This window comes from Schistocerca serialis, chromosome 4 (genome assembly GCF_023864345.2).
Source record: "Schistocerca serialis cubense isolate TAMUIC-IGC-003099 chromosome 4, iqSchSeri2.2, whole genome shotgun sequence".
NCBI lineage: Eukaryota > Metazoa > Arthropoda > Insecta > Orthoptera > Acrididae > Schistocerca > Schistocerca serialis.
The window spans coordinates 648,482,715-648,506,501 of NC_064641.1; the positions used below are offsets into that span (position 1 = coordinate 648,482,715).

Here is a 23,787-nt window from a genome sequence, read left to right on the forward strand (position 1 = left end):
ATAGTCAGAGGGTTTTGGAGCTTGCTTTCTTTTCATGTTCATAGTAATATACTGGTCGCTTTGCAATTGACAAAGTACCAAAAGTGTTGATTATTGACTGACTGAGGAGGGGGGAGAGGGTGGAGGTTATGGGGCTGAACGGTGAGGTCAATTCAAAACTTACTTGCTTAAGATAGAGGCATCCGCTAAAAGTGGGCAGATCCAGACAATGGGGTCGAATAATAAAGCAAGGAAGCTAAAAATATGCACAGTAGAAGGCATAAAAGGGTAGGCCAAATCTAAAAAGTGGAAAAACAGAGAGATAAAAGAGCAGTCTTTGCAAGGGGAGTGGTCATGGGTCCCAGATCCAGAAAAAACAAAGGGTCATCCTAACCACAACCACCCTGCCCCTGCTCCAGAAGTAAAGAAAAACCTTACAACTGAAAATAAAAACCACTTTCACATAGTAAACTGAGGACCAGTTCAACCACCCATGAATTGTTTGCTAATATTAAATACAAGGAATCTGTCAGGCCATACTTAGTACGAAGGGCCAAAAGAAGGGGACATTCCAACAATATATGGGATACTGTCAGTCTGGCTACACAGCCCCACTGTGCCACTGTGGGGCTGGCTCGATATGCAAGAGGAAACAATGGGTGTGCCTAGTATGACCGGTGCATATACGGAGTAAGACAGTGGACTCCTTCCGAGACAAGTGGAATGAAGAGTGCCGAACTACAATAGGCTCCTTGAGTGTGCGGAGTTTATTACAGAGAGCAGTAGCGCACCAGATGTCATACCACTTTGGGGCAAAGAGTGATTTGATAGGTATCTACATATCTGCACCTGGAATCATGAAAGGGAAAAGGTGGGGGGTGGGGGGGGGATAAGTATCTGCCTCTCTAGCCAAACTGTCAGCCAATTAGTTCCCTGGGATTCCCACATAACTTGGTACTCAGAGAAAGACAACTGAGCAGGTGACACAGACAAGGGCAGAGAGGTCATGCAGAGATCAAACGGTTATGAGAGTAGCATTGGTCTATAGCCTGCAAGCTGCTCATCAAGTTGGTACATATTACAAACACTGTGGAGGGAGGCCCGAGTAACAAAAAGGAGTATCCTGTTAATGGCTAGGAGCTCTGCTGTGAACACACTACATGATCCCAGCAATAAATGGTGTTCCATTCCAGCAGTAGGCATAAAAATGTATCATGCCTTGTCTATCTATTTAGAACAATCAGTGATAAGAAACCAGGAGTTGGCTCCGTCACATTTTTACAGGGAGAATCCCCGCTTTTGCGAGGAGACTGTCGATGGTACTAGTGTGAAAGGCACCGAAAGCTAGCTTACTGTTAATCCCCTTGTATAATATATTCAACATCTGGGATGCCTGAGTGGGAACACTTCCACATGAACACTAGTTTCTATAATCATTAAATCTTTGCAGAGCACCAGTATAAGTTTTTAAAGCTTTGTTGTTCTTTTCTCTTCAGATGTTAAACTACATTTTGGCTGTTGCTGTTGTTGTTTACTGTTGGCATATTCAGTCAGAAGACTGATTTGACACAGCTCTTCGAGTAAAGCTATCCTGTGCAAACCTCTTTACCTTTAAATAACTACTGCAGCCTACACTTATTGGTGCATATTTTGTTCCAATTTTCTGGCCTGATTTCAGCTTGTGAGCACTCATGTGAATTAATAGTCTTTCTTGTTGGCTTGGGTGTTAATATGGCAATCAGCCTAACCTAACGGTTGTGAATTTTTGGGGTTAAAATGGGAAGACCAATACAAGTCTCAAGAGTCTTAGTTTGTTTTATCTTTGCAAATCATGTAATTAAGCCAATATTTCTGCTCTCTGATACAACTTTCCATGAGCCACACTTTCCAATGTTAGCATATCTCACATTTGTCACTGAAGTATGCCCAGAACTTACTGTACATGAGGACTAGCAGTGCTTGCTACCAGTACTAATACTGGCTGCTTGGATGAGCCCAGCCTCCCTTTCTCATGGCAGCCATATATATATAAACACACACACCACATAATCACACAAAAGTCATTGGTGAGCCACCAGAAAGACCAGATAAAGCCTCTTCATTCTTTTTTCTCAATAATAATAATAAAAACAATCACTATGGACAATGCCAAGCATGAATCAAAATCATTTTCACAATGGCTACTTCATTGTTAAGGTGCACAATATTCTTACAAGCTTAGATGCAACAAGCATTAACATTCTGTAGCAGCCTCAAGCAAAGCAAATTTCGCCAATCAGTAAGTGGCCACCTTGAAGTGTGTGATTAATAGTTGCCAGTACGGCAATCTTGGGTGTGACGTCATGGTGTTGTGGCATATTTGAAATTGATCATATTTGCAGAGGGTGTGTTGGAGTATGAGCGATATTCTCTAGTGTGGGATGTTTGTTTCTACAATGTTTGTGAGTGCTGTTAGTGATTCAATGAACCTAATTAGGCTGGTTGTGTCACACATGGCTTCCTCCTTCATTTTATGTTTTTGCAGTATTTCACACTAATTTCATTTCACTTGTGTAAGTTATTTTTTGAAGAAGTGAGCATCTTTTTGAATTTTTTAAAGACTTTCCTTAATATGATACAGTACAGCTTACAATATTAAAACAATTACAGCGTCACTCGAAGTTTATGGTATCATCTACATTCTTTGACTTGTGACATAACTGTGTTGTGTGATGTTATGGTGCTGTGGCTTGGTTGAAATTGGTCCTGTTTGCAGAGTGCATGTTGGATTATGAGGTGGTGCACTCTAGTGTGGGATGCTTGTTTCTAAATTGCTTGTGGGTGCTAAAGGTGATTCACTCGACTTCTTGAGTGTTCAGATTGAGATTTTCACTCTGCAGCAGAGGGTGCGCTGATATGAAACTTCCTGGCAGATTAAAACTGTGTGCCTGACCGAGACTCGAACTCGGGACCTTTGCCTTTCGCGGGCAAGTGCTCTACCATCGTGCTTCGGTAGCGCAGATGGTAGAGCACTTGCCCGCAAAAGGTAAAGGTCCCGAGTTCGAGTCTCGGTTGGGCACACAGTTTTAATCTGCCAGGAAGTTTCTTGAGTGTTATTTGTGAGAATAATATCGGAAGAGTCTGTGGCGGTTTAGTCACCAAGTTATTTTGATGATGGTAGTTATGGGCAATAGATTTGTTCTTAAGTGTGTAGTTATTAGTGTGGTGTGTTGTTTATGGTTGCAGATTTAATTTTATGTTTCATTTTTTGTAGTTATGGATATGTAGCTCACAAGTAGGTCCCTGCATGCCACAATTGGGGATTACATGTTGACCACGAATAAATTCCTACAGTTATTTGGTTTAATTCCCCAGTGTGTGAAGTGTTACATTTGCGGAGAAGTAGGAGATTGACAAAAGCTGTTGCCTTTCAGACCAGGGACCAGTATACATGGAATTATCAGTTGAACAAAATCCACAGAGATTCCCAACTATTCAAGGGATTGTCTTGACGACATATTTTTGCTATCACTAGATTTATGTGTATGCTGACTTTGGTTGGTAAGTATATTTTTATGGTTTTATTCTTTTTATTGCAGTATGTGGGTCTGTGTGTTTATCTGAATAATTGTGGGTTTCTTGTGTATGAAAATTGGTGTTAATGCACTTTGCGTTGTGTTGTTTGTTGTTGGTAATTATTCTGGATTGTGACTGCTGTGTATCACGGATCTTGTTTTACCTACATTTATGGGATTAGGTTTTCGTTGTTAGTTACACGGGCAATTTTTTATTTTGTGGTACCATTTCATCTATAGGCCTACAGGTCAAGTGTACTATTATTTAACCAGATTTGTTGAGTTGTGTGTTGTTTTGTGGTACTGTGGATTCGTTTCAGCTACAAAGTCAGGTGAAATTTCTGATACCAGTTTTTATGCAGGATTTTTTTATCCTCTGTGTTTTTGTCAATTGCTGAAGATATTGTTTGCTGAATTTTTGTTTTAGTGTTTGTTTTGGCACATCTTCATTATTAGCTTTGTCATATACTTAGTTTTTCCCCATCCAAAAGCACTTAAATTCCCGGATTGCCCGGTTACTTTCACATTACTTCTGAAATTAAATATTTTTTATTATTTATGTCTATTCATATGTGTAATGAGTTACGTCCTGGTCACCATGTCGTATAAGCTTAAAATAGGGTGCCCCACTGCAGACTATTAAGCACACAGATCATTAGGTCCCTAGACATGTGAGTGGCTCAAAGATTTCTCCAGAAATAGACCCTGTAAGTTGTTCTCGATGATAAGTATTCACTGAAGAAAAGGGTATAATGAGGAGTGCTTCTAGGGACGTGTGATGTGACTGCTCTTATTCTCTATACACATGGACAGCGCGAGCAGCAGTCTGCTGATGACACTGTGGTGTTTGAGAAGATATCATCGATTGACTGTAGGAGGATACCAGATGACCTAGACAAAATTTCTAGTCGATGTGGTGAATGGCAGCTGGCTCTAAATGTAGAAATATGTTAGTTAATGTGAACATGTCATTGGAAGCATCCAATTCCACCAGTCTGCTCTGATCCGTGAATAATGGTGTTGTGTTGGTGTGTGTGTGTGTGTGTGTGTGTGTGTGTGTGTGTGTGTGTTGGGGGGGGGGGGGGGAGGGGGGGCGTGTTGGTGCTTTGGGGTGCACAACTGCTATGGTCATAAGCAGCAGGATCGTAACATATGAAACAACAAGTACTAAATAAAAACATCAGGCAAAAAGGCAAACACCCAATCAAGCAACTTCAAACGAGGAGCAGTAAGGACAAGGATGTTCCTTGGGAAAATTTCTCAAAACATCATTGAGATGGCGTAGGTCCCCACACAAGGGATCAAATTTGCTTTGCCATGCTGCTGCAGTGAATAAAAAATAAGACGCGATCAATAGAATGCATGTCATCTATTAAACCATCTGACTGAGTAGACGGCAAACATCGACGTAAACGTAAATAGTTAAAAAATGGACACTGGACCAGAAAGACCATTGTGAACTCCAAAGTGATACTACACGATAACAGACAGCAAAACGAAGTTCATCTGAAGGAACAGAATGACTATCAGACAGGGAGAAGAGCTACAGCCTTTGCAGGAGTACCAGCAACCTCATTCACTAGCATGCTGATGTGACCAGGGACCCACAGGAACACCGTGTCGGCTTCCCCCCCCGCCACCACCATCACCAACCAGTGAGTGAGTGGAGCCAGTCTTTGTTCCATTGTACTAAAGAATGGACTCAGTACAGCATGCGGGGGCTTTGAAGAGCACCGAGAGAATCTGAGCAGATAACATAATTTGGAAGCCCGTACCACCGGAGTACTGGTGGGTGGCCCGATAAAGGGCGTAAAGGTCCGCGGTAAAAATTGAGTGTTGGTCAAGAAGCCGACAGTGAATCATAGACAAGTACAATGGCAAATGCGACACCACGGTCAGCCCTGGAACCTTCAGTGTAGATGATGCCACTGTACCCAATCCACAGACTAAGTGCGAGAAACTTGTTGTGATACACCAGACTAGTAGTAGTGACCTTAGGGAGCAAATGGAGTCTGTAATAAACAGGTACATCAGCATGAAGCCAGGGCGATGAAGAGCTCACACCCATGGTGAACGTGGCAGGGAGAATAAAGCAAAGCTGTCAAAGCAGCAAACAAAAGAACTCTGGGAGGCAAAAGAGAAGATGGGTGCAGCCCATACTGGTGGTCAAGGGAATTGTCAGAAAAGGGAGCACAGGATGGTTGATCAGGCATAGGAGGCAGGTGGCTCATGTAATGATGGAGGAGAACTTCCCGCCATTAAGATAGCAGTAAGTTAGCAGCCTCAGCATAAAGACTCTTAACGAGACTAGTATAGAAGTACCTGTGGCTAAACGTATCCCACAATGGTGGATTGTGTTAAGACACAGTAAGACAGATGGACATGCAAATGAATATATGATACAGCCATAATCCACTTTCAAATGGAAAAGGGACTGGTTTAAATGTAGGAGGATGGTCCGATCTGCTCCTCACAAGGTACCACATTAAACACATACAACACTGAGAAGTGAATACAACGAGCTGCCAGTAAGAGGCATGGGAAGACCAACAGAGATTCCTATCAGACATGAGCCCCAAGAATTTCATTGTGTCAGTGAACGGAAGGATGAATGTGCTGAGACATAGCGACAGGAGAGGAAACTCCTAGCACTTCCAGAAGTTCACACAGACAGTCTTGCCAACAGAAAAGAGGAAGCCATTGTCGATGCTCATGAGTAAAGATAATCAAGACATTTCTGAAGATGCCACTCAAGTAGCAGGTTCACTGAGAGCTGCAATACATTGCACAGTCATCACCAAAATGACAGCCAGAGATAGCTGGCAGAAGACAATCCATAATAGGGTTAATGACTATGGCAAATAAGATGGTGCTGAGCACAGAATACTGAGACACCCCACTCACCTGAATAAAAGTGTCCAACAGAGCTGAACCCACACTTACCTCAAAAACTTGGCCTTTTAAAAATTCCTGGGTAAAAAGGGACAGGAGCCCCGGAAGCCCCACTCGTACGTAATACAAATGGTGCCCGTCCTCCAGCAGATGTCATAAGCAGAGCGCTGCCTAGGAAACCCACAATGGACGTCAGAGGAGATTCAAAGACTCAAGCCATCACACCAGCTGACCATTAATCATATATTCCATCACCTTGCAGACACTACTGGTGAGGGAAATTAGGTGGCAGCTGGAAGGAAGGTGTTCGTCCTTACCATGCATAGGTATGGGAATGACAATGGCACCATGTCAGTGACTGGAAAATGTGCCATCTGTCCAAATGCGGTTATATGTTCATAGGAGAGCACATCAGAATGTGAATGCCAGTTGGTCCTGGAGCAGATGACTGGGATGAAGAGAGCGTACATTCAAGCTACCTTATAAAAAAAGCAGTATTGTAACAGTCAGGATTCTGGGAGGAGAAAGATATTGTCCTTGCATCCGCCATCCATTTCAGAGAGAGAAGAAGGCAGTATGGTAGTGGGTGGAACTCAAAATGTCTGCAAAATATTGGCCCAAGGTGTTGGAGTTATCAAGAGGGTCTACAATGACATTGTTCACTATGGTCAGACCAGGAACTGTGGAATGAACCATGGTCCCTGAAAGCCGATGGAGATTACCCTCAACAACAGAAGAGGGAGTAAAACTGTAAAAAGAGCTTTGAAAAGAAAGCCAACAAGTTTTTTTTTTTTTTTTCTTCTATCCATGAAAATGCGGCGACATCGCGCACGAAGCTGTTTATAACAGATATAGTTTGCCATCGTTGGATGGCATTAAAAAACACAGAGCTCATCTTCGCATGCGGATCATATTGCAGCATGCTAAGTCCACCAGCAGACAGGGGCATGTCATGATGAGGAAGAGGTGCAAAGTATGGGACATTCTGCAGTAGTAAAAATAGCATTTGTAAGATATTCTACCTGGTCATCAATGTAGGAAAAAGGTGTTCATCAAAAGTAGCCAGTCAGGAGTAGAGCAGCCCAACAGCTTTGGAAAGCTGCCATTTCATTGGATGCACAGAGGGGATAGGCAGTAGCAAACAAATGACACACAGGACATGGTCATTTGAGTGTGTGTGGAGAGAACGAACCACTCGAGGCAATGACCAAGCTGAGCAGTACAGATCAAAAGGTCCAAGTGGTAAAAGCAGTGCATGGAATTGGAAAGAGATGTGGATGTACTCCTGTTCAAACAGATTAAACTGAGCTTGTTGAAATTATCTACTAGGAAAGAGCCTCTCAGACTGGGGCACAGAGAGCCCGAAAGGGGATGTGGTCACTGAAGTCATCAAACAGCAAAAAGGGAGGAGGAAGTTGAGCAATAAGTTGCAAAATATCTGCCCTGGTGACAGCAGAAGATGAAAGTGAGTAGATGTTGCAAAGAGAGAACATGAAACTGGGAAGGGAAAGACATATGGCAACTGCTTGAAACTAGGTGTGCAAGGAAACGGTGGACATCATCTCATAGGAGCGACACAACTCCCCCCATGAGCCACTGTCCCCACCTCAGGGGGAGGTCAAAATGGACTGAAATGAAGTGTGAGAGGTGAAACAGAATGTGAGGGCATAATCTTGCTTCCTGGAGGCAGAAAACAACTGGACGTGTGATCACAAGAGGAGCTATAATTCAACCCTGTTGGATCTGATGCTGTGAAGTTCCATCAGAGAATAACCATGTTGAATGATAGACAGGAGATGGGTCAAATAAGGGCCAGTCACCGCAGTGACTACAGAGTGCCAGAATTTGAATGTGCACAACGACCAGGTACAGAAACTGGAGAATCCTGATCCATTAGTCTGACAGAAGTGTCGGCATTCGCCTTCGGTTGGCCAGCACACTGTTTGTTGGTGGTATGTCCTGGTGAATCAGATGTCAGCTGAGTAAGGGCATGGTCTGGTGACATCATTGAAAAACAGTGCCAAGGTGGAGAAGGGGAAGATCATTTGCCTTTGTTTGACTGCTTAGAAACTTGGCATTTGTTAGATGTTGACCCAGACAGTGGCTGGCTATATGTGCACAGAAAGTCATCGCAAGAGTACTCCTTTTTGGATTCCTGTACTTTTGTTTGAGAGGCACGCAATTTTGCTGGCACAGGTGAAGGTTTGTTGGTATGGCGTGCACCTGTAGTACATGAAGATGAGTGTGTGACCTCGGAATTGGACAATTTCACAAACGTGGTGCTAAACTGGAAATCACAAGTCTGCACAGCCTTGTCCTTCATAGGTCGGGGTAGAGCAAGAACTGTAGTATAGTAGCCAGAGGGTGGTGTATAAGGTTTGCAGCTAGCCAACATATTCTGAAAAATGTGAGTAAGAGCTCTTTCCTTCGCCTGGATCTCCTGAACAGCTCTCTCATTGAGGTAGATTGGACAGTCGCAGAAGGAAGCAGCATGATCACCATTGCAGTTGATGCAGTCAGGGGAAGGAGTTGGACACTCATCCTCCTTAGTGACTCTGGCGCAGGTTACTCATTTGGCAGCATTTTCACAAGATTCACAGGTGTGGCTGTAGCACTGACAGTTATAGCAACGCATGGGATTCAAGATATACCATCTGAAGTAATAGCTTCATAGCCAGCCTTAATTTTTGATGAAAGTACCACATAGTTAAATGTAAGGAATAGAGTGTGAGTTAGCATTGTTCTTTATCAACCGTTTTCATGATGCGGTGAACTGCAATCACTCCCTGGTTAGTGAGATAGGCTGTTATTTCAGCCTCAGTAAGGCCATCAAGCAGCCAAGTGCATATGATCTCACAGGAGGAATTCAGAGTGCAGTGGGCCTCTACTTTGATGTGTGTTTGCCGTGTGGAATGAAATTTAATATTTTTTTATTGTTTTTTGCTAGGGATGAATATTAACTGATAAGCTTGCCAGCTTTTTGTTACATGTTGCTACGGGTGACGGTATGTTGTCAGTAATAAACTTCCTGCAGCTTTTTGTATTAATAACAGAATATGTTAGGTGCCATGCCTGCGGGCAAAGCATTAAGTTGACGGGAGTCCCAGCATCTCAAACCAGGGATCTATACATGTGGCACTGTCGGCGCGACAACATCTGGTGTTTGATATGGCATGGAACCTGGTTTGAGAAATCTAGGTTGACCATACGGGAGACTTTTGCATACATATTACTTTTGTTATAGGTCCTCTTTAAGTTTCTTTGTGCATGAGACTGTTCTGAGTGATAGAAATGTTTTAGATTGGTTTTCTTTTTGACATGAGGTGTGTTCAGAGTATATGAAGTATATGGGGATGTTGGTTGTGTCATGGATCGTTGTTGAAATTGGTAAGTTGCTGTTCAGTGAGAGGCAGGAAGGGGCAGTTTTTGGGTTGGTTTGAATGGGGGGGGGGGGGGGGACTAGGTAATTTTGTTGGAGGCTTTTGTTTTGGTTTTATTCTACAGTAACTGTAAAGTTTTGACTGTGTTATATTTACGGCATTTTAGTTGTATTTTAATTGATGTAGTGAATATCCAGATTTTTGGGTTTTCGAGTTGTTGGGGTTTTCGTTTTGGCAGTGTTTTGTGAGTTATGTAGGTGAGTGAAGTTTGTAGCGGCAGTTTTTTTTATTTGTGGTTTGCCAGTAGGTATCAAGCGTTGCATTTGAGCTATATAGGTCAAGGGAAGTGTCCAATTCTGCTTTTCAGAGTTTTTGGTGTTGGTTTTTTGACATCAAGGGACACATTTGAGCTGTACAGGTTTATGGAAATGTCCGATTCCGCTTTTCGTAGTTGGGGATGTTGCTTTTTGGTACCGTCGTCTACGTTTGAGGCATATTAGTCGAAGGAAACGTCCAATTCTGCTTTATGGAGTTGCAGATGTAGGTTTTTTGGTATTGTGGGCTTCATTTGAGCTATATAGGTTGAGTGAAGTGTATGATTCCTGTTGGTTTTGTGGCTGTAGCGTTATGTTGGAAATTGATATTCTCTCTCTCTCTCTTTTTTAATAATATTTGTTTTCGGATGGTGCACTGTTTTGTATTATTGTGCATTTAGCTTGCCAAAAAATGTAGTTGTGCTAAACTTGCTATGAATCAGATGTAAGCCTGTTCCAATATTTTGCTGCCTGTCTCTGGTATGGATGTGTGTGGGTCCTTTACCAATTTATATGTGGCAACAGCAAACATCCCAATTTTTTGAGAGTCCGCCAATGTCCTGCAAAAATCATTTATGTACACCAAGAACATCAGTGGGTCAAGCACTTGACCTTGTAGTACCCCTTATTTAATGTTTCTCCACCCTGAATTTTAATATTATTCCTGTTGTATAATTTTTTAGGCTGTGACCCCCATGTTTATTGCTGTTAAGAAATGTCTCCCTGCACACAAGCTTTATTGTCATACCATTTTAGTTTCTCAAGCAGAATTTTTCAATTAACACAACCAAATAACTTGGCAAGATCACAGAAAATGGCCACAGCAAAATACTTCTTGTTTAATTATATTAGAACTAAATTTGTGCAATCATACATTGCTTTCTCTATAGAGAAGTCTTTACTGATGATACAATGAGCTGCTGATAAGATTATTTCAGTATTCTGTAGTAAGGTACTTCCTAAAAAGACTCCTTAGTATACCTGAAGGAGGGGAATGGGTTTGTAATTGAGGTTCAAAGAAGGGGTGGGGGGTGGGAGAATATGCTTCTACATCAATAAGATTTTAGTACACCAATTGAAATACTATCATGGCCTGTTGAAGAGTTATTGCTTTCCAATGGCAGAAAGATTGTTTTAAGATCTCTCTAGTAAATGGTTGGGCAAAAATGGAACAGAAGGCTATATCATTCTAAGTATGTCTGATGCATCTGCTTTTGATGGCCCATTTTTGTCCCTTTGTTTTTCTGCTCATGTTATGCAGAATTCATTGAATTTACTGGTCAATTATTTGAATGTAATACCATCTACCTCATCGCTACTGTCATCAGGTGCTTGATAAACAACTATCTTTAGTTCTCTTTTTAAGTTTATCCATTTCATGTCCACTAATGTTCTTGGAATGTTGAATTTGTTCTGCTTAAAGTATGGTTCTTGGCTTTTTGACACCATAAATAAAAATTTTGCAATCCTTCTAGTAGTCTTGACTACAGCTAGCCCTCTCTTCCTGGCACAATACAGCCTACTTACTCTCAAATGTTGGCCATCCTTTCTCTGGTTTCACTGCAATTTTTACCAAATTGTGAAGAGAATCTGATTTCATAGCGAAACTTCCTCGCAGAAAAAACTGTGTGCCGGACCGAGACTTGAACTTGGACCTTTGCCTTTCACGGGCAAGTGCTATAGGTTCGCAGGAAAGCTTCTGTAAAGTTTGAAAGGTAAGAGACGAGGTACTGGTGGAAGTAAAGCTGTGAGGACGAGGCGTGAGTTGTGCTTGGGTAGCTCAGTTGGCAGAGCACTTGCCCGCGAAAGCTGAAGATCCAGAGTTCGAGTCTCGGTCCGGCACACAGTTTTAATCTGCCAGGAAGTTTCATATCAGCGCACACTCCGCTGCAGAGTGAAAATCTCATTCTGGTTCCATAGTGTTACAGTAATATTTTAGGAATGAATTACACTTCTCATCTACTACAAAACTGTTCAAGCTTTTATGGGCACTTGTTCACATACTACCTGTTAGCTTTCGTCTAGGGATCTTGTGTCCCCAGAGAAAAGCTAACAGTCAGTATGCTTTCATATACTTTGTGTTCTTGGTAAACATCTTACCATTGTTTAACCCGTAAATTTTCTGCATAGTGTAACTGTGACAGCATTCACGATTCTGCAAAATTATATATTTCCCTCCTTAGTTGAACATGATTGTTGGGGATGCTTTAGTGCTGTGATTTAACCACCATGTTCTGATACACCATTTACTGTAAGACTCATGTCTACTTCAAGAAAGGCATCTACACATATACTAAGCAAGCGTGCACAGTGCACGAGAGGGGGAAAAATTTAGTTGGAGTGTCAGAGAGACATCACTGAAACTAAATCAAGGATTCAAATGTTCCTTTATCATGCTGTATTTTTACACATTTGTTGTTTGTCCTACAACCTAGCACTTGTCCCCTAAAGAGTTTCGCTAATCTTTGCATTTTTGGTAATGGAGGAAAAAATGTAACGTGTCGTTCTGAATGACTTACCGAGGTTATCTAATTGAATCGCTCTGCAAACGTATTCACGTGCTTTTGTCCTCCAAGTTTCCTGTTGTTCTGCATCCGCTGAGCTACCAGCTGCTACATTTAAGAACCTTGCTGCTTCACGATAATAATAAGCTGCAATTTCATGCTGACCTGTCCTGTCAAACTGCACAGCTCTTGTGGAGGATGTCAAGGCATCCTCAATGAGTTCTTCAGGATTACAACTCATATTAGTAAAAGATCAACAACAGCTACCAGTCACAAATATAAATCGGCATTTCACTCAATCTATCATGTTAAAAGAAATAACAAAAGTAAAAACGTGCACCATTACGCGATGGCAGTAGGAAATCGGTAAGCACTTCAAGTTTCATATACTAATATTTCAAGCAATCTTCCTATCAAAAGACGGTTCGTCATTCAATAGCCAACTCTCCATAAAAAAAAGTAACATGTCACTTTTTAAGCGTACTGTTGATAACTGTGTCCGTAGCACTGAAGACAAAAATAAACATACTTTGGTTACACCTCTTCACAACAGCTGATAGCCGTTTGCGCATGCGCAGCGCCCATAACAACTTGCGGAGTCAAAGCGGCTTCGTAGAAAAGAAAAATATGTCCACACGATGCATATTTCCTCGTGCGCAATCGCAGAGGCGTAGGAATGAAAGGGTATCCACAAAAATTAGTGGAAAGAACGCAGATATGCAACGCATCCCCTTCTTTGTTAGAAGCGTTGGTGCTTTGTTTATTGTGATGAAAAGGCCACAAAGACAGAAAACTCAAAGACGACCTTGGGTAAAAAAGTATCTAATAACAAAGACACAAGAAATACAACGTGACGACAACGTTTTGTTTGCGAGATTTTAGATTTTCTGCTTGGGAAACTGCGGCGATAAGGATGGCACCTGGCAATAACATTTCATAGGTGATAACCGACGATATATCAGGATGTCAAATTAAACACCTTTCAGCCGTCCAGTTTCCAATCTTATTTTACTTGGCTGCCAATTTCGGTGATTTATTACACCATCTTCAGTTCTCTGACCGACGTGTAGGAAGATTCCACCTCGGGATGTGATAAAAACGCGGACCAGCAATACTGGTATCAGCAGATTTCTGCTTGCTAAAGCGATACCTCTAACCATCGAGGTCCATGTTTCTATCACAATAGAGGTGGAATCTTCCTATGTCGGTCATGGGCCTGAAGATGGTGCAGTAAATCACCGAAACTGGTAGCCAAGCAAAATAAGTTTGGAAACTGGACGGCTGAAAGCTGTTTATTTTGGCATCCTGTACCGAACAGTCGAGACCCGCAACCATTCTACGAAAGATGGACATACAGAAACTTTATGTCAGTTTGAGCATTTCAAAACAAAGCATTGCAGTGGCCATTCCAGAAACAGAGAAATACTTAAATGGAGGTTCTTAGTCCTTATGTGAAGGTTAATTGGCTTTCAATACGTCATTTGTATTTTTTTAATGTTTACAGAACTTATCATAAAAGATCCTGTGCAGATTAACATCCTTGGACTGGACGAATTCCGGGATGTCACAGACCTCAGAATCCACTAGGATGGATGTTGCATTTTCCAGTTACGTATTTTTTTGTATCATCAATGTCCCCCCATCTTCCATATCTCAAAATTTTATTGAAATGATCTTCAGGAGTCGTGTTCCATACGCGTTCTCTTTGTAGTCACATATAAATTTCAGCGAGCTTTCTTTGGAACCACTAGATATTATTGCAAACATATCACCTTAAAAAAAACCTCAACACACTACAAGGTACAGAACAAAATACACATGGGCCCCAGATGCCCGTCGTCTAGTAAACAGCGCAAGAGATTGCCACCTAACGCAGGAAGCAACGCGCAATTACGCGTGCATAAATGCGACTGATTAGATGCACTGTTATAACGTAAGCTCATGTGCAAAGATGAACAGAAAAAAACCATCATGTGGACACACAAGAAGTTGCACTTCGGTGCAGATAGGCATTGGGTTTGCTTATTGGTTAAAGTTCGAGACGTCAATGCAGGCACTCGTGCAACTTATCGTTTAAGCCGGATTCACACACGCATCTAATCTGGCGCCACAGCTTGTGGCTTTCTGTAGTGGCACCGTGAGCTACCGTTTACACAGGACGCCACAAATTCTACGTAGTTACACAGCTTTCAATATGGGGTAAATTAAAATCATATGGGCGGGTATGAATGTTATAGTGCAAGTTATGGCATTAGAGCTGTGAGAAGAGTTAAATACAAGGAAGACGAAATCCAAATGCTGGATCCGAAAATAGATTTTGCACAGAGATAAATTAAGGGAAAAAACACATTTATAAAAGAAATAACACTCAGAGTTTGCAGTAGCAAACTAACCAACAATTGTAAATATCATCTGCAGACACGCCATTCTTCCAAAGTTTTAGAATCTCGTTGTATTCGCTGATGTAGGCATTTAAAATAACTATTTTTTAGCTTAACAGCTGCCAAATTACGTTCTGGAGATATTTCCTGTGTATAATCCACAATTTATAGAATGTTTGGCATCACAAATCACTAAGTTTATGCGACTCGCTTTTTTGGTTACATATATTAAGTTCATTTATTTACTTATCTAAAAATCTTTTAAGATTGTGAGATTCATCATTGGTTTGGAAATACTGCTCCCCCCCCCCCCCCCCCCCACACACACACACACACACATTGCTGCTGTAGAAAATCAAACACAGGTTGCTATTCTTGTAGTTCCAGATGCTGCAAAACTCTACATGCCAACAACGGTTTTCACTTTTTTCAGAAATAAAGTAAAAGCTCGCTGAAATCGAATGAAGTACAGTTGCAATTATTTCACGATAACTGTGGCAGAATGCTCGTGTTTCGAAATAATGCCCCCAGTGGTGGAAGGAAAGAGGTGCAACAAAGTTGAACTTTTTGTGGCGTCATAAAAGTTGCGTCTCTTAAGTTGCGCACTAAAAATTGGAGTTCACACATGCAATTGCAGTATGCCATTATCTGTTGTGAGACTTTTGTTGCGTGTGTCAACCTCGGGCCAACAAGTCGTTACAAATGTCTCTACTACAAACCCACCTGAAAAATTCAGAAGTATCGTAAGTCAGCAAAATATGATCTCCAATCACTGGAAAAAGTAAGAATTTATATAATGCGGTGTAGTTGCAGAGACATGTACACGTGTACTACAAAATAGAACAGCGGAAAAAACGACTTGAAGAACGTGGTGGCAACTGTAGAAGGGGAAGAATACATAGATCGGCTATTGCACAACACACTTTGCAACCAAGAGACCACTAGAAGCGAGTTAATGAAACTGAAGCAGGGACCACACCCACAACAAATGTGTCGTCACAGATAGTGGCACACTACAGTTGCATTGCAGTTGCTTATGTGAACTCCCAGATTTTAGTGGTGTAGCTTAAAGGATGCAACTTTTGTTAGGCCACAATAAGTTCAGCTTGGTTGTAGTCTGCTGCACATTTTCCTACTGCCACTGCCATCTGGTGGCTGTATTGCGAAACACTAGCTTTCTGTCGCAGTTTTTGTGCAGTAATTGCTATTGGATTATATTCGACTTCAGTGCGTTTCTATTTTATTTCTGAAAAAAATGAAAATAATGATTGGCAGGTACACGTTCACTTCTAGAACTAAAAGAACAGCAACCTATGTCTGCAGCTGTGTGTGTGTGTGTGTGTGTGTGTGTGTGTGTGTGTGTGTGTGTGTGTGTGTGTGTGCAATATTTGCAAACCAATGACATATTCTATGAAGGAATAAATAAATAAACTTGATATATATAACCAAAAAAGTGTGTCATATAAACTTTGTAATTTGTGAGACCAAACATCGTATAAACTGTGGATTATAAGCAGGAAACAGCTCCAGAGTGGCAGCTGTTAAACTAAAAATTAGTTATTCAAATTGTCTGTATCAACAAATAGCGGTACAATAAGATTCTAAAATCTTGGAAGGCCGTTGTGTCTGCAGACGATATTTACATGCCAGCTCTTGGTTAATTTACCATTTTTTCTTTTGTAAATTAGTTTGTTTCTCTTGATTTATACCTGTGTGAAATCTATTTTTGGATCCAATATCAGGATTTCCTCTTTCTTGGATTGGACTCTTGTCACAGCTTTAAGACCATAACTTGCACTATAACATTCATACTCACCCATATAATTCGACTGACATCATATTGAAAGTTGTGCAACCACATATAATTTGTGGTGTCCTGTGTGAATGGTAGCTCACGATGTCACTACAACAAGCCACCAGCTATGGCGCCACATTAGATGCATGTGTGAACCCAGCTTGAGGTCACATCTGCCATGAGCAGGTATTACGAAGTGTGTAGAGAGAGAGAGACTATAGAGACTATTAAGCATGCAAATCATTTTAATGCGAAGAATGACTGTGTAAAACTGAATAGCATCTGGTTTCATGTGCTGAAGAAGGTATGTACTTGATTAGTGTAGATTAGATTAATACTAGTTCCATGGATCATGAATACGATGTTTCGTAATGATGTGGAACAAGTCAAATTTTCCAATACATGACGTAATTAAGTTAATTTAACAACATAATTAAGTTAATATAACAACTTTTTTATTTTTATTTTTTTAATTTTTTTATAATTTTTTTGTTTGTTTTTTCTTTTTTTCTTAATTTATATCTAAAAATTCATCTATGGAGTAGAAGGAGTTGTCATTCAGAAATTCTTTTGATTTCTTCTTAAATACTTGTTGGTTATCTGTCAGACTTTTGATACTATTTGGTACGTGACCAAAGACTTTAGTGACAATATAATTCACCCCTTTCTGTGCCAAAGTTAGATTTAATCTTGAATAGTGAAGATCATCCTTTCTCCTAGTATTGTAGTTATGCACACTGCTATTACTTTTGAATTGGGTTTGGCTGTTAATAACAAATTTCATAAGAGAGTATTTATACTGAGAAGCTACTGTGAATATCCCTAGATCCTTAAATAAATGTCTGTAGGATGATCTTGGGTGGACTCCAGCTATTATTCTGATTACACGCTTTTGTGCAATAAATACTTCATTCCTCAGTGATGAGTTACCCCAAAATATGATGCCATATGCAAGCAATGAGTGAAAATAGGCGTAGTAAGCTAATTTAGTAAGATGTGTATCACCTAAATTTGCAATGACCCTTATGGCATTAGTAGCTGAACTCGAACGTTTCAGCAAATCATCAATGTGTTTCTTCCAATTTAATCCCCCATCAATGGACACACCTAAAAATTTTGAATATTCTGCCTTAGCTATATGCTTCTGATTAAGGACTATATTTATTAATGGCGTCATACCATTTAGTGTACGGAATTGTATGTACTGTGTCTTATCAAAAGTCAGTGAGAGTCCATTTACAAGGAACCACTTAGTAATTTTCTGAAAGACATTATTGACAATTTCATCAGTTAATTCTTGCTTGCCAGGTGTGATTACTATACTTGTATCATCAGCAAAGAGAACTAATTTTGCCTCTTCATGAATATAGAATGGCAAGTCATTAATATATATTAAGAACAACAAAGGACCCAAGACCGACCCTTGTGGAACCCCATTCTTGATAGTTCCCCAGTTTGAGGAATGTGCTGATCTTTGCATATTATGAGAACTGCTTATTTCAACTTTCTGCACTTCTCCAGTTAGGTATGAATGAAACCATTTGTGCACTGTCCCACTCGTGCCACAATACTTGAGCTTGTCTAGCAGACCGAGCAAGGTGGCGCAGTGGTTAGACACTGGACTCGCATTTGGGAGGACGATGGTTCAATCCGGCGTCTGGCCATCCTGATTTAGTTTTTCCATGATTTCCCTAAATCGCTCCAGGCAAATGCCGGGATGGTTCCTTTCAAAGGGCACTTCCTTCCCCATCCTTCCCTAATCCGATGAGACCGATGACCTCGCTGTCTGGTCTCCTTCCCCAAAACAACCAACCAACCAACCAACCAACCAACCTAGCAGAATTTCATGATTTACACAATGAAAAGCCTTTGAGAGATCACAAAAAATCCCAATGGGTGGTGATCATTTATTCAGATCATTCAAAATTTGATTGGTGAAAGCATATATGGCATTTTCTGTTCAAAAACCTTTCTGGAAACCAAACTGACATTTTGTTAGTACTTCATTTTTACAGATATGTGAAGCTACTCTTGAATACATTGCTTTCTCAAAAATTTTGGATAAAGCTGTTGTCTTCCACAGCGACTGCCATTGACTCTAGAAAACATATGATGTCATGCGTTTGCGTTGGAGTATGCAAAAACGATCTTTTAGCCCAAAATGAGACAAACAGAAACAAATTTGGACTTCCAATTAAAAATTTAAATATTATTTGCTAAGTTAAAACAAAAAAGTACTACCAGAAACACAGATCTTTTTTTGCCCCTATCAGCTTATGACACTATTATTACATTATTTTATTTCAATAAAATTTAAAAAAAATACAAACATGGTGTTTCTCATTAGCCTGCAGACTGAGGTGAAAGATTGTTATAAAACCATGGATGTTTCTTTTAAAATCAAAGGGAGGTAGACAGAAACTATGAAATATTTTTATATTAGGAAATAAATGGATAAACATTTACAAGATAATGGTTTATTAATGTAAGAAATAAGTAAAATTTAGAAAAATTTTATGTCACAACGTATTCAAGCTGAAGGTGAGCAAATAAAACCCAACTCATTACCATGACCCTGATACTGTATCATTAATACTCTGTTAAATTGTCTTCAAAACATTGCAAACCTTTGAAATGAGCACTTCAACTGAGAACTGGAGATGACAGTTTTAGGACATCATTCCTCAAGGCAAATAATTCTTCTTTGGTCATTGTGGTCTTTTTGATTTGAGGAACTCTTTTTACACATGTTCCAACGAAATCACCAATAAGGTAACTAAAATTGCAAACAAAATATCTAAAAGATATTATTTTTCCATATACTTTGACCACCATATTGTCACCTCAGCTTATGGAGATCCCCGGATTTTCATTTTGATCAGAGGAATCCAAAGATGACAAAATCAGGTGTACATTGCCGTACCGCACTGAATAGGCACCGCCGTCCTCTGATGATGCATAAAGAAATTTTTGTTTTTCTTGGCATTTTTTTCGTTACTTCGGCCTGCCTGATTAGATGTACAAAGGCTTGTCACACTGTAAAGTGAAGTACGAGGGGGTGGGGGTTACTTCCTCCCTATCCACATCCTCTAATTAGTCAACACTAACACTTGTGCCACGTTGGACATTTACTTTTGTCCTTTTTCCTTGGTTTTGGGGTCTAGTCTTTCCTAAGATTTCGAAGGAGTTCTTTAAAGCTATTGTCAACAGTAGTAGTTAATTCTTCAAGGTTGTTCATACCCTCGTTTTTGTCTGCTTGTGTACCAGTACCTGGGAGCAGTGAATTAATGTTATTGTGGTCTAGAGGTGCAATACTGTATTTCCTAGAACCTGCAATAAAATTTTCTTCCTTCAAGGAGTAACACAACTTTTTCAAAAGCAGAAGAAATTTATCTTTTGGACGGAGCTTTGCCTAATTTCTTCCTGATCCTTACTTATGTTCCACTAATTTTTGAAGCCAAGTACTCTTACGAGGCTGAAAAAATGTCACGTCCAGTGGTTGTGCCACGTGTGTTGAATTTGTGGTAGGAACATAAATCTTGACGTTGTCTTAAAACAGCTTAACTGGTTATCTATAGATGGGTGCAAAGGTAAATTGTCTCCAATGAGAAATTCTTTCCCTTGTAGCTTATTGAGGTATGGGACAGCAACTGTAAGGACCCAATCATCGAAGCAGAACAAATCAAACTTAGCCAGATTTAATCCGATTGTATCTTGCATATTTTGGCCCACCTTTGGTCCAGCTTTGATATAAATGTAAAGCCTTAATCACAACATAAGTGGGGGAGGTGGTGGTCTTTGCTGTTACATTGGCTCTGGAGTGCTTCATGTTTTGGCACATTGGCCAGTTGATCTTTATGTTACCTCATAAATGATTTCATGAAACCTCTATCAGGGAGATTATCCTCAAATCTTTTCGCTTCCTTCTCTGTTCTGTCCACAAAGTCCTTTACAGTATCTGTTCAATCTATGTACAAACAGAGTGGGTTGGCTGGTGCCATCTGCCATCGTGCCATAGCCAACCTCAACAGCAAATGGTTCAAATAGCTCTGAACACTATGGGACTTAACATCTGAGGTCATCAGTCCCCTAGAACTTAGAACTACTTAAACCTAATTAACCTAAGGACATAACACACATCCATGCCCGAGGCAGGATTCGAACCTGCAATGGCAGCAGTCACTCGGTTCCGGACTGAAGTGCCTGGAACTGCTCGGCCACCATGGTCGGCACCTCAAAAGCAGCACCACCATGGTGCATATCTCCCTCTCGTTATTGCCTGCTCACACATGGAAGCACGGCACACAGTTTTTGGAGGGAGGACGGTATTGACAGCATCTTTATCAACTGCACCCTGTGTGTCATGTGCCGCACACAGCTACGAGGGAGATGGCACATTTAAAAGTCCCTTTAGCACGCTGCCAGCGATCTCACTCTTTCATAACTCACTATCTCCAATGGATGGCGCCACACATACACACCACCAGAGCACCCCAAATTCACATGACACCACTGCCTGCGACTCTGATTGGCCAACAAATCTTTTTAAGGGGGGATATAACGGATTTTGTTCCAAACTCCCCGCTCCCTGCCACCGTTGGATAAGCAGCTGCAGCAGCAAGTCGTATAGCACCTAGCTTACTTACTTGTTACATAGTTTAATTCTTAATTTCTTTGCGTGTTTTTGGGTACTTGCATTGTTTAATTCATAAATTTCGGGCGTATTATAGTATTTGAGAGTTGCAGCATCGCGATTTAGTGTTTACTTCGTAGATTCTGACTTAAATTGCGTGTGAGTTTCGTATAGGTGGTGTAGTTTCGAGTTTTAGTTACTGTAATCGTAAATTCAGGCAGATTGTAGCGCAGTCGGTAGGCATTTATACAGGTTATCTAGGCACGGACTCGTGTTTCAGTAACTGTTGTTCAACATCGATTAGAATGGACAGGGACTGTGATTGCTGTGTTCGGATGAGGGCTGAGTTGGCATTGCTTCGCTCACAGCTGCAAGCAGCACTGACTTTGGTCGCACAGCTTGAGGTTGTTGCCAATGGGCACCACCGTGGGGAGCCAGACTTGAGTATCACGGGGATGTCAACCTCGTCCCGTCTGTCCCCAGATCGGTCTGCCGCTGTAGTTGCCCCGGTTGCTGCCCGCAGTGGGGCTGAGCCCTCGCCTGTAGTTGATTGGGAGGTCGTTCCAAGGCGTGGCAGGCAGCGAAAGACGTCCCCGGAGGCTGATCAGAAAGCCGCCCTGGTGCGTCTGACAAACAGGTTTCAGGCACTGTCTCTGGCTGAGCCAGATGTAGCTTCCTGCCCTGTTTCAGAGGATGATTCTCAGCTTTCAAGGTCTGGGCAATCACAGAGGGTGGGCTTATTGGTAGTTGGGAGCTCCAATGTTAGGCGCGTAATGGCGCCCCTTAGGGATATGGCGGCTAAGGAGGGGAAGAAATCCAGTGTAAACTCCATGTGCATTCTGGGTGGAGTCATTCCTGATGTGGAAAGGGTCCTTCCGGATGCCATGAAGAGCACAGGGTGCAGCCAGCTGCAGGTGGTGGCACATGTCGGCACTAATGACGTGTGTCGCTTTGGATCTGAGGAAATTCTCTCTGGATTACAGCGGCTATCTGATTTGGTGAAGGCTGCCGGTCTTGCTTACGAGATGAAGGCAGAGCTCACCATCTGCAGCATCGTTGACAGAACCGACTGCGGACCTTTGGTGCAGAGCCGGGTGGAGGGTCTGAATCAGAGGCTCAGACGGTTTTGCGACCGTGTTGGCTGCAGATTCCTTGACTTGCGCCATAGGGTAGTGGGGTTTCGGGTTCCGCTGAATAGGTCAGGACTTCACTACACTCAGCTGGCGGCTACACGGGTAGCGGAGGCTGTGTGGCGTGGACTGGGTGGTTTTTTAGGTTAGAAGGCCTCAGGAAAGTATGGATCAAGGAACAGTCAGAATTGTAGTTGTAAATTGTTGTAGTTGTGCTGGGAAAGTCCCTGAGCTTCAAGCGCTAATAGAAAGCACAGAAGCTGAAATCGTTATAGGTACAGAAAGCTGGCTAAAGCCTGAAATAAGTTCTGCAGAAATTTTTACGAAGTCTCAGACGGTGTTCAGGAAAGATGGATTAGGGAGATTTGGTGGTGGAGTGTTTCTGTCTGTCAGTAGTGGTTTATCTTGTAGTGAAGTCGAAGTAGATACTCCGTGCGAATTGGTATGGGCGGAGGTTATACTTAACAGCCAAACTAAGTTAATAATTCGCCCCTTCTAGCGACCCCCAGACTCCGATGATATAGTTACTGAACAGTTCAGAGAAAATTTGAGTCTCGTAACAAATAAATACCCCACTCATACGGTTATAGTTAGTGGGGACTTCAACCTTCCCTCGATATGTTGCCAAAAATACTTGTTCAAAACCGGTAGTAGGCAGAAAACATCTTCCGAGATTGTCCTAAATGCTTTCTCCGAAAATTATTTCGAGCAGTTAGTCCACGAACCCACGCAAATTGCAAATGGTTGTGAAAACACACTTGACCTCTTAGCCACAAACAATCCAGAGCTGATAGAAAGCATCATGACTGATACAGAGATTAGTGATCACAAGGTCGTTGTAGTTAGGCTCAATACCGTTTCTTCCAAATCCACCAGAAACAAACGCAAAATAATTTTATTTAAAAAAGCGGATAAAGTGTCACTAGAAGCCTTCCTAAGAGACAATCTCCATTCCTTCCGAACTGACTATGCGAATGTAGACGAGATGTGGCTCAAATTCAAAGATATAGTAGCAACAACAATTGAGAGATTCATACCTCATAAATTGGTAAGAGATGGAACTGATCCCCCATGGTACACAAAACAGGTCCGAACGCTGTTGCAGAGGCAACGGAAAAAGCATGCGAAGTTCAGAAGAACGCGAAATCCCGAAGATTGGCTAAAATTTACAGACGCGCGAAATTTGGCACGGACTTCACTGCGAGATGCCTTTAATAGGTTCCAT

The 23,787-nt window shown here is 41.4% G+C and overlaps 1 protein-coding gene across 1 annotated transcript in view; it reads right to left on the reverse strand.

Moving 5' to 3' along the window:
• Positions 1–13,168, reverse strand: part of LOC126475508 (calpain-7-like) — a 103,198-nt gene extending 90,030 nt beyond the window's left edge. Inside the window, exon 1 of the mRNA XM_050103421.1 lies at positions 12,639–13,168. Coding sequence (XP_049959378.1) covers positions 12,639–12,864 — 226 coding nt within the window. The 5' untranslated portion in view covers positions 12,865–13,168. The remainder of the gene's footprint in view (positions 1–12,638) is intronic.
• Between the last annotated feature and the right edge of the window lie 10,619 nt (positions 13,169–23,787).